This window comes from Pimephales promelas, chromosome 11, assembly GCF_988280905.1.
Source record: "Pimephales promelas chromosome 11, fPimPro1.hap1.1, whole genome shotgun sequence".
Taxonomy (NCBI): Eukaryota; Metazoa; Chordata; class Actinopteri; order Cypriniformes; family Leuciscidae; genus Pimephales; species Pimephales promelas.
Window position 1 is genome coordinate 12143044 of NC_142779.1, and position 11569 is coordinate 12154612.

At 35.6% G+C, this 11569-nt stretch overlaps 1 protein-coding gene across 6 annotated transcripts in view; it reads left to right on the forward strand.

The window, feature by feature from the left end:
- ldb3a (LIM domain binding 3a) overlaps nt 1–10519 on the forward strand; it is a 45574-nt gene extending 35055 nt beyond the window's left edge. For 4 of the 6 annotated variants that reach the window (XM_089116966.1, XM_089116970.1, XM_089116967.1 and 1 more), the window contains 8 exons: nt 3611–3754; nt 5781–5837; nt 6525–6661; nt 7233–7593; nt 8243–8423; nt 8526–8646; nt 8758–8873; nt 8960–10519. In XM_089116966.1, the coding sequence (XP_088973092.1) occupies nt 3611–3754; nt 5781–5837; nt 6525–6661; nt 7233–7593; nt 8243–8423; nt 8526–8646; nt 8758–8873; nt 8960–9049 (1207 nt within the window). In that variant the 3' untranslated portion in view covers nt 9050–10519. The remainder of the gene's footprint in view (nt 1–3610; nt 3755–5780; nt 5838–6524; nt 6662–7232; nt 7594–8242; nt 8424–8525; nt 8647–8757; nt 8874–8959) is intronic. The other 2 variants (XM_089116968.1, XM_089116971.1) reach the window with 1 other exon arrangement.
- Nucleotides 10520–11569: the final 1050 nt, after the last annotated feature.

Sequence of the window (11569 nt, forward strand, 5' to 3'; positions counted from 1 at the left end):
AACTTAAACCTATTCTATTTCAGTTAGTTGCCATGGCAACATTTCTTCAGTTTCTTTAAGACCTTGTCCACACTGAGGGTATGTTTACATGACAACGGTGTACTAAAGACAATGTTTCGTATACAGAAGACAAATGTCGTCAAAACTATCCCCATTCACACAGATCTGCAAAAAGGACTAAAAAGGACTACAATTGCTGTCCTGCGGCAAAACAAACATGACAATTGCGTTTTAGACTAAACAATTTTGAGTGCGCCCTGGACGTAACAGAGAGTGGTGGGATATTTTGCTGATAAAATGATCATGTCAGAAAAATTGCTTGATAAATTTATTATATCTGGTCTCTCGGTATCGTCTCATGAGCTTTTTATGTTTTACGCATATGAAGTAAGGTGATTTTAGTATTTTTAGTGCGGATGAGCAACTTTTTGAAAACACTTCTGCTCTAGTGTGGATGGGGGAACACCGTTTTCAAATGTATATGGAGTAATGTAGATGTTTTTTTTTTATATCTAATATTTATTAGATTAATATATAATAATATAATAATTTATATACTATATTATAATAGCTTTATTTCAAATAATTAAAATTTAATTTGAAAGCTTTTAGTTAATAAATACAATAACAACACGGTATAATTGGAAATAGTAAGTAATAAGTTAAATTATTTAGACATACTATTATTATCATTATTATTGTAGTTTTTAAATATTGAAATGTCAAGTCAGCAGAGTGCCGCTATGTTTTCCAATTTGTCAAGAAACAATGATTTTGGTGTTTTCTGACAAATTTCTCTTTTCGTCATGCTAATATGTCGTCTGTAGTGCCATTTATGGTCCAAACAGCTTTGTATGAATCGAATTGTATGTTTGTTGTTGTATTGCTGTAGTCTGTATCTTCTTATGTTGTTTTTTGCAATCATTCAGTGTGCTTTAGTTTATTCATATTTAACAGCCTTTTTTTTTACTAATTTTATTCATTTAGAAATATTCTCTATTACCTTGTTAGAAATCCTCCCCTGAATCCTCTTATATATATATATCGAAGGATTGGTTTGGTGTTTTTAACCAATCTCATAATGGTTGTTTCATGTCATGATTGATTGTAAGTAGATAAATGCAGCTAAATTGTCATTTATTTAAAACTCGATTCTCAGTCATTTTCTGTATTTAGTGTTAATAGATTTCTTTAACAACAAAACGTAATATTTTCCTCGAAACAGTTATACATTTGGAAACTGATACTTAATACTGCATGGGTTGGATAAATTGAAACTATATCCAACATCCAAGTATTACAGTTCCTCCATGTGTGGATGTTATTATTGCATGAACGTCATATTTCATTCAGTATTCATTCAGTCCATCTTCGCAACCCCCTACTATGCCAATTTTGTTCATGCTAATTTGCATGTGTGAATGAAAAGAGAAGAACAGTGATAGTATACATGTTAGGCTGCTTTTCATGAGACTGTGTTGCACTAATGCTAGGATGAGAACACTCTTTCCCTATGTCCAAACTATGTGTCAAGCATAAATTGCCAGCAGGTGGCACTGCAGTATCTTGTCGAATTACCTGCCTGTCTTGACTCTCTTTGCTCTCCGGTCCTGTTCTATGAATTAGCCATTTACTTGTTTGGAAGTAGTTTAGTACATGTTTCAATTACAACCCCTCAATCTGAAGACATTGTCTGCTTCTGTGATCTGATTCTTTGAATATTTGCTTAGATTCAAGATTTTGCTAATATAACTAAAAAAGTGTCAGTTTGACAGCATAGCCAGTTGAAGAATATAGTGTTAGGACTTTATGACCTTGTATGTGTGTGAGAGAGAGAGATAAGGCAGTAAGAGAGACATGAGAGAGTAAGAAAGAGTAATGTAATCATCATTTCTCAAGTTACAGTATACTTTTTTTGTTTATACACTTCAGATTTTTTCTAATCATTTCTCTAATTTCAGTCTCTCACAGCTTGCTATGAATGCTAATCTGTGTTTGCTTTCTGCCACAGCACACCTTCCCCAAAGCTCCACAAATTCACACACTTTCTCACAATGTACACCTCAAAATAACAGGAAGGCACTCAATACGCACACATGTTCACCACAGAAAGTGTTTAAATCTTCATGAAGGCTTCACAAATGTCTGTAACCAACATTTACAGACCTTTCTCTCTTTTCCATCCCCATAATACACAGAATGATATTTAAAGCTGAAGTGTGTAATTTCTGAATTTCATTAAATTCCCAAATTAGAATTCTCAATTGCTTTTAAATGGCTTTCCAGAACGGTTCCCCAATTAACTCACACCGCTGGTTAAGCTAACACACTCTCATAGCACTTCATAACTTTTATGTAGGGGTGGTGATGGTGCAGTGTATAAGGCATATGCCTTTGATGTGAGAGACCCGGGTTCGAATCTACTGTGAGACACCAATGTGTCCCTGAGCAAGACACTTAACCCCTAGTTACTCCAGAGACATGCAACCTCTGTCATATATAGCAATTTTAAGTCGCTTTGGATAAAAGTGTCAGCTAAACGAATAAATGTTATGTTTTTTGTGAATCGGTGGCTAATTTGTACATATTTTAGAATGATCTGCTTATGCTTCTAAACTGATACTTTCACATTTAAATTATATTTACATTTCTGTACGAAATGTAAAAGTCACATGGCATGAGTTCTTACAAGATCACCACTTCAGTCAATAGTTTTCTCATGAGATTGTGCCAATTTTGCTGCTTTGCCTGGTCGGGATGCTCAAGTAAATACACTCAGGAATCACTTAATTAGGTACTTATGAAATGAAATAAAACGCACTTCAGCTTTAAATGCTCTCTTTATTTCATCTTTTCCCTCTGCCCCACCCGGTGGGCAGTTTCCACATAAACTGCATGAGTAATAGAGAGATGGTCAGAAAGGATGTGTGTGAAGGGGTCAGTCATCATCGGTCCACCACCAGGCCTGCTGCTGCTAGATGCCTGCCTCTTTCTTCTCTCTGCCTGGGCGGCTCCAACACCAATATATCTTCTTCAGTCAAAATGTGTTTGATTATGTATAGGGGGATGCCAAATGATTAAAGAAATGAAATGTGAATAATGCACTTTTCTTTGCTTGGATCACAGGGGAGTATCATTTATCACTAATCTACTGCTCTCTAACCACTTAATTGTGTTTTATGGACAGACTAAGAGCGTTTACATAACCTCTATACTCTACGTCACTTTAAAATGGTGAGGTCCTGCCATCTGCAGTTCATTTTCCCTGATCGAGCACGAAATTGATTGTAGCCTTATTGTCTGGATTCATTTAATTCATCCTAGAATAGCACTTACAGTTGTCTCTGCTGCCGAGACATCCTTCAATGAAAAAATTGATAAGAATAGTCTAATGAGAAGAAAGCAATTAACATTTCCTGCCCCCCATGATGGACATCCTTGCATTGTATTCAACAATGTTGCATGAGAATGAAGCAGCTGCTTATGACAAAATGTAACTTTCAAATGAAGGCATAAATGCATACACGGCCTGAGCATGGCTGCTGTCTGTATTGATGGCTTCAGCCTGACATCAGTTTCTGACATCACTGCAACCTAACCTTGTATCTAGTACTCCTGCTGAGCATGCTCCAGTTTCCACCAGCATTGCATCCATATGTGCACCTACTATTTCTGCTTCGCCCAATGAGCTCCTTTCGGAGCCGCTGATAGTCAATCAGGTGCCTGAGATTCCCGAGCAAACCACTGTAAGCAGGTAAATTTGCATGCGTTGCATTTCTTTCTTGCTTTACCGTTGCTTAGTTTATTGTATTCCACATTGGTATGTATACATGCAATGCATACTGTTCAAAAGTTTGGGGTCAGTGTCATTTTTCTTTTTTACAAAGAAACAAACTAACACAAACTTTAATTCAGCAAGAATGCCTTAAATTGTCTAAAAGTAACAGTAAAGACTTTTAAAATGTTACAAAATATTTCCATTTCAAATTCCATTCATAGTATCCTGCAAAAAAGTACCACTGTTTCCACACAAATGCTAAGCAGCATAACTGTTTTCAACATTGATAATAATAAGATTAGCGAAAAATAATAAAACATAAAAATAATAAAGCGAAAGATTCGGCTTTGCCATTACAGGAATGTGTTGTTATTATTTTTTTTCTTAATGTTGTTTGTATGTTTTAAATAATATTTTGGTAGTATAGCTGTGTTTTTGATCAAATAAATGCCTTGATTTTTCCAGAATTTAAAGATCCTATATCGACCTCAAACATTTGTACTGTATGTATGTTTTTGATTTTTTATATATATATATATATATATATATATATATTTGGGGGGGGGTTATTATTTTTGTTTTGATGATTTGCAGGTATATACAGTAGCATTAACGAGTTATTCCAATGTTACTTAACTTCTATTAGTGGAGACATGTGATAGATGTTATTGGTATTAGATTTTAGCCTATAACATTTGAGAGATTGTGGGACAAAGTCAATTGATCCTGGAGATTCAAAGCAAAGCCAATCCTCCAGTCATATTAATGTTATAATCAATAACGATCTTCTTTGTCTTAACTCAATTTCATGTTGCAGCTGCTTCCTTTGCTACTGCTTATTACTGCTAATACTCTTTCACCTAACCTAAGGAAGCGAGTAACTCATATTTGATTTGATCCATGTTGTCATTGCCAGGTAGATTATTTGTTTTGAGCTTCTGCTTTTATGAGTGGCATCTGTTCAACACCAGGACCAACTACCTTTTTAAGCTTAAGATTACTGTAAGCACTTCTATGTACCGTCTTTAAAGAGTACTACGTTTGTACTGCTAAACTAGGTGCTTTAGTGTGTGCCTCAAGTTTTTTATTTGCTTTTGCAAGACATGTTTATAAATCTCTAACATGTCCTTGTCAAGTCCAGATATCCAATTTAGTCTTATACAGTAGAACCCCTTTCAACACATTTATTTCTTATAATTAATATTAAAATGTTAGTACAATAAAAAATTGGATTTATTTCTAGAGATTTAATATGAACTTTTATACCAAAGAGAAAATCATTTTGAGACCGAAGTGTACATTTCCATGTCCCATGGTCCTTGTACCATGTCAACTAATGCTCATTTGTTATTTTTAAGACATGGCAGAATCTGCACTCTTTGCATGTATCTATTGCTAGCACTGATCCAGCAGTCTTGCGTTTATTGCATGCAGACTGGAGGGAACTACTTATTTTCAAGATATCTTTATTAGAATCCATATAGTCATATGTCTTGTTAATTCAGACTTAGATGACTATCTTTCACTTGTCTTCTACTAAGGGAGGTGACAAAGACTATTAATTCTCAGGTCCTCTCTTTCACACTCAGTCCTGAAATATATGAATCTTGTGTTAAATTGGGCCTTATTTTAGTCGTTGTTGGTACATAGTGTCTTTGCTTTGAATGCATGTTTATTTTCTGTTTTGTATGTGTCTGCATCTAAGATGATTTGTGCGTTGTCTATTTGATGCCATATTCACTCATACTTTATGAAGACAGAACACAACGTAGTTCTTTAAAGGGTTATTGCATATTAAATTAATTTCCATATGCATTTGATTTGGAAAACCAAAGTATCTGATCCTGTTTGTGTTTTTGTTTTTTTCACATAGACATAAAAACATGCAATATTTGGATCGGTTTGGCAGTCGTACAGATATGAGTGGACATGGCCTCTCTCAAGTTTAATCTAGGCATGATCAGTTTGACTGTCCACCATTTTTCTCTTTGTTACACTATAGCTTCAGCTTGCAGACCTCTATGGGTTACACTTCTCAGTACCAAACCTCCATCTCCAGGTAATACTGTGGTCCAGCTCTGCATTCAACCACTAAGCATTCTCTCCCCATCCCAGTGTCAGTATGGTCTGTAACATGTCCTAATCTAAACAAAGGAGAAATAAGCATTTTAATATTTAACATTTACAAATGTAATGTTTATATTAGGTTTTCCACTTCCTGAGTTGTGGTGACACTTTTTTGCCTCTTGTTTTATTCCAAAAAAAAATCACATTTCATCACATAATGCTATTAAACACAATATACTACCGTACAAAGTTTGGGTCCGTAAGATTTTTTCAATTTTTTATTTTGTAGTTGATTTTCAAAAAATACCAATAATATAATTAATGGTTGCACTTTATTTTACAGTATGTACACTTTCGATGTACTCACAGTTTTCTTACCACAAAAGTAATGAGTATGGTACTACATGGGGTAGGTTCAGGGTTAGTACCTAGTTAGTGTCATTAACAGGACTGTGAAATAAAGTGCACCATATATAATTTAAATATAATATGTCCAGTTGAGCATTGTCATGGTCTTGGGTTTGACTGCCAGAGAACGCAAAATGTTTGGAATGCAATGCATGTGGCTTTGGATGAAAGTGTAATGTGAATGTATTCAATTGTGTAGGAAAAGCAGAAAGGTGGAGTAGCTTCTCATTGAACTGAAATGTTGTTGAGTTTCTGGTCTGTCCTTCTGTAGTCCTTACGCCCAGCCTCCACCTATGCAGCAGCCATCACCCATGCAGCACAGCTCCATACAGATCCCTGTAGGTCCGCCTCCACCTAAAGTGGTCACCACTGCCACCATTATGCCCACAGCATATCCATCTGCCCCAGGTAACCATTGTACATATGTGATCCTGGACAACAAACCCAGTCACATGGGTCAATTTTATGAAATTGAGATTTATACATCATCTGAAAGTTGAATAAATAAGCCTTCCATTGATGTATGGTTTGTTTGGACAGGACAATATTTGGCCTAGATACAACAAAAAAATTAGATTACATTGAAAATCTGCAATCTGAGGTGAGATGGTCCTCACTGCAGAACACGAAATCCACAAAATTTACATACACCTAAACCTACCCACCCTAATCCGACCCATCCTCCCTATCCATAACCCCACCCCTAATCCTACCCATCTGCGCCCCCTCATCCCTAACCCCACCCTAAGCCTAACCATCTCCACCCCTTAGATCTGGATCCGACTCCACCCCCTGGATCTTGTGTACTATCATTTTGACCCATAGAATTTATTGTTGGCTATTGCCAAAAATATACCCATGCTACTTGTGACTGTTTTTGTGATCCAGGGTCACATATGTGATTGTGTATTCAGTGTATGTGTGTGTCCATTTTTGGTTCACTGTATGAATGCAATACTGATTCATGGGCATCTTTTAGCACCAGCTCCTCCAATGGCTTATAAACCTGCTCCACCTCCACCTGCTCCTGCCGCAGCTCCAGCATCTTCCAACAGGCCTCCTTGGGTCACTGATGACAACTTTGCCCAGAAATTTGACCCTAGCAAACCCACCACCACCACAAATATCAAAGTGCAGCCTCTTCCTCAGGCGGCACCACCACCACCAGCCTTCATCCCCAACCCCGCCCCTGCTCCCGCTCCTGCTGCATTCAACCCTTCCCCTGCTCCGTTCAGCCCCGCGGCCTTCCCACCTGTGGCTCGTGGAGTCGCTCAAAGAGCAGAGCGGTTTGCAGCCAGCAACAGAACACCTCTGTGTGGATCATGCAACAACATCATCAGGTATGATTACACATGATTTGGCATACTTTTTTGCCTCTTGTTTTATTCCTAAAAAAAAAAAATGAATCGTCCTTTTTCATCACATAATGCTATTAAACACAATATATATACTACCGTACAAAGTTTGGGTCCGTAAGATTTTTTCAATTTTTTTTTTTTTTTTTTGTAAAGAAATGAAGACTTTTGTTGAGCAAGGATGACTTAAATCAAAAGAGAAGAGTTTTACATTGTTTAATTTTTTTCAAATAAATGCTGTTCTTACACAAAAATATATTCAGCAGCAAATCAGCATATTAGAATGATTTCTGAAGGATCATGGGACACTTAAGACTGGAGTAATGATGCTGAAAATACATTACGTTTTATATATAGTGGAATAATTTTTTGTTTTTTAAATTGTAATAATATTTCGCTACATTACTGTTTTTACTGTATTTCCCTTTACATAATTGCAGCCTTGTTGAGCAAAAGAGACTTCTTTTTTTAAAAATATTAAATGATCCCAACCTCTTGAACTGTTGTGTAATTTGAGATGTTCAGTACTTTCTTAATTAAAAAATGACAATGTTCATGATTATCCAAGGAATTATTTTCACGAGCCCTGATGCCACAGTGTTTTTTTTTTTGTTTGTTTTTTTTGACTCCACAGGGGACCATTCCTGGTGGCATTGGGTCGTTCCTGGCATCCAGAGGAGTTCAACTGCCATTATTGCCACACATCTCTGGCTGATGTCAGCTTTGTGGAGGAGCAGAATAATGTTTACTGTGAGAACTGCTATGGGGAGTTCTTTGCACCCACCTGTGCCCGCTGCAACACCAAGATCATGGGAGTACGTCGAAAACCTATTAACATTGCATACACATGCACACACATTATTGTAAACACTTTTCACAGGTACTGTCAGGTAATCCCCTCAACATCTGCTCAATAGGAAGTGATGCATGCACTGCGGCAGACCTGGCACACCACTTGCTTTGTGTGCGCGGCTTGTGGAAAGCCCTTTGGAAACAGCCTCTTCCATATGGAGGATGGTGAGCCGTATTGTGAGAAAGGTATGGGAGCCACCGACTATGTCTAACACAAATGTGTATATTTATAAGTGGGGTGTATGCAAATTTACAGCCCACAGTGCAATGTTCTTCACTAATTGTTTCTGTCACCAGATTATATCTCACTCTTCAGCACAAAGTGCCATGGCTGTGACTTCCCTGTTGAGGCAGGAGACAAATTTATTGAAGCTCTTGGCCACACATGGCATGATACCTGCTTTGTTTGTGCGGTAGGTTTGTTGTACAGTAGCACCCATTTGCTTTATAAATAATTCAACACTAAGGAATTATGACACGTCTCTGTCTCGACATTTAGGTGTGCCACGTGAACCTGGAAGGACAACCTTTCTACTCCAAGAAGGACAAGCCCTTATGCAAGAAACATGCACATGCCATCAATGTGTAGATGCTTCAACAGTGCATTAGAAGCTGTAAGGGAAGGAACTAAATGCAATTAATGTTCCATCTGCATTTGTGGTTTTATGGCAAGACATTGGTGCCAATTCAAATGACACAAAACTAATATAAAGACATACAGTACATCATTTATTAAACAACATAATAAGCGATGACTGAATGATACGTAAACTAAGTGTTTTGACATTTTTGCCAAATCCAAATCAAATGTGCACATAGAGTATTGGTTATTTTAGGTCCTTCTTTTATTCGTTTATTATAGCTCTATACATTTGCATACATGCACTTGTATGCCCGATATACAATAATTTAAGAGATATGACATCTTCACTTTTTTGATTTAGTGAATTTATACAACATACAATTTTTATGCTATTAATGACTAAAACCTTGTTTTGAAATGAATAGGTTATTAACGGATGTTGAAGATTGCCTGCAAATGTATCATTATAAACCAGAAACAGCCTGAAAAAAGTCTATGCATTCTATTATGCCTTAAACTCTAAAAGTAAACTTAAATGTGTGTGACTTACTGTAAATGGTGTAAAGATCCCAGACTTTGCAAATTGATCAAAAAAAGATGTTTAATAGATTGAGAACGAATGTTGTTGTGCAGTCTTTTCAATGCTGAATGGGTGATTTATGTTTTACTCATTTTGTTTATTATGCATTTGTGATGTCAACATTAGCATTATGTTTTTTCATCAACAATTTTTAAGAAAATGCTGTATGCAGGACATCTGAAAAGGTAACACAGAATCTATGGTAATTCATCAGTTGTTTCCCTCACAGTATGTGCTGTATAATGTAACAAGAGTATTTTAAACTATTCATGTTTGGCCTTTTCACCTATGATGTTTTTTTCCGGTTATTTATTGCGTGCGTAAGCTCAATATTTACATAATCTTTACACATAATTTACTTGTTTTCTTTGCCAAGAATGGGGGTTCTTAATTTAATTTAATATAATTTAATTAATAATTTAATTAAAACAGAACCATATACACAGAGATTTCAAGTAAATGAATTTGTTACTTTAAATGAATAACAAATGTGGTACCTGAGACTTTGTTCTTTTTATTCTCTGTGCAACTGTAGGGTTACAGAACAGTTTTTGTTTCACGCCACATGCCTATTAAAGAACATCAAGGTCAAATTATGAGATTGCAATTGCAGACACATGTTTTCCTAAATGCGGGGTGATATTGAACATTAATGCAATTCACTTTAACAAGATTGAGCAAGATTTAAGATTGTGTCATTGATGTGTCAGTATATTTTCACTGCCATTTATTAATCTAGTTAACCTAACCCACCACATCACCTCAGTTAAGATGTGTTCTGGATGCTTTTGATTTTGGCTTGTTTTTTCTTTTGAATATTAACACAAACAATGGTTTTGCATTTCATAATTGCCTCTCTTAAATTGAATAAATCGTTAGCTTCTTTTTTTACACAACATTAGTAAGTTATTTAAAATTACATTTGTAGCAGTGTTGGGTTCAGGAGTGGGTATCGTTTTAGCCTTTTTCAAGAACAGATATTTTGAATGTAACTATTAAATGTAAATCAGTCATGTTACACATAATGTATTATTACTATTTGTCATCTGCTATATCTGCAGTTCACTTGGGAATTACAGGGAGAAAAAAGAGTGATTCATAATTTAATACATTTGCAGTGTTACTGCATTAAGAAAAACAAACATATACAGTATGTTATACGTGACACTCATGTTCTCAAGTGTCTTCAATGCAGTCTTCTGTTGAATAATACAATGTTTGTATGAGAGTTCAGACTGAGATGCGGCTCTATGGATTACTCATTTACTTTATGTAGTACTTAATGGGTATGTGTTTTTCAAGATAACTAGTACTAGTAATGGTGCTCTCTTTTTTTGTATTCTGAAATGATGTTGTGGAAACAGCCTTACTTTGTACTTATTTCAATGCCATTATTTAAATGTAAAACAAACCAACACAAAAATCCACCTGTATCTTCACTGACATGTTAATCATGACTAAAAATATTAAGTTGCTTTATAAACTGAAAATAGCTCATAACACAAAATTTGATGGACACTTTTCTTGATGTATGATTAAATAAAACCATACTGCAGACTGGACAGCCTAATTGACATTTAGTAATATTTAAGTCTCATTATTTGTTTTATTTAGATCTAAATCATAATAATCCTGTACAACTTGCACTCTGTCAATTGAAAAATGGTGTTTAAAACTGTCTTTTAAAAGGATTTATGCAATGTATGGAATACACAAATGGCACATAACATACAAAATAGTGTAAGGATGACCTAAATAATGTTAATCATTCATGTGTTAATTTAAAAATGAAATAAAATGAACCAATATGATTCGATCTTTAAAAACTTTCGGTTAAATGTCTTATCTAATGTACTAATACTTGAAAATGTTCATTACAAGTTCGTCGCCACTGTTTAGTTTCAGTCGCCATGTGGCGCTACTGAGTCGGTCAATCAGCGCGCGCG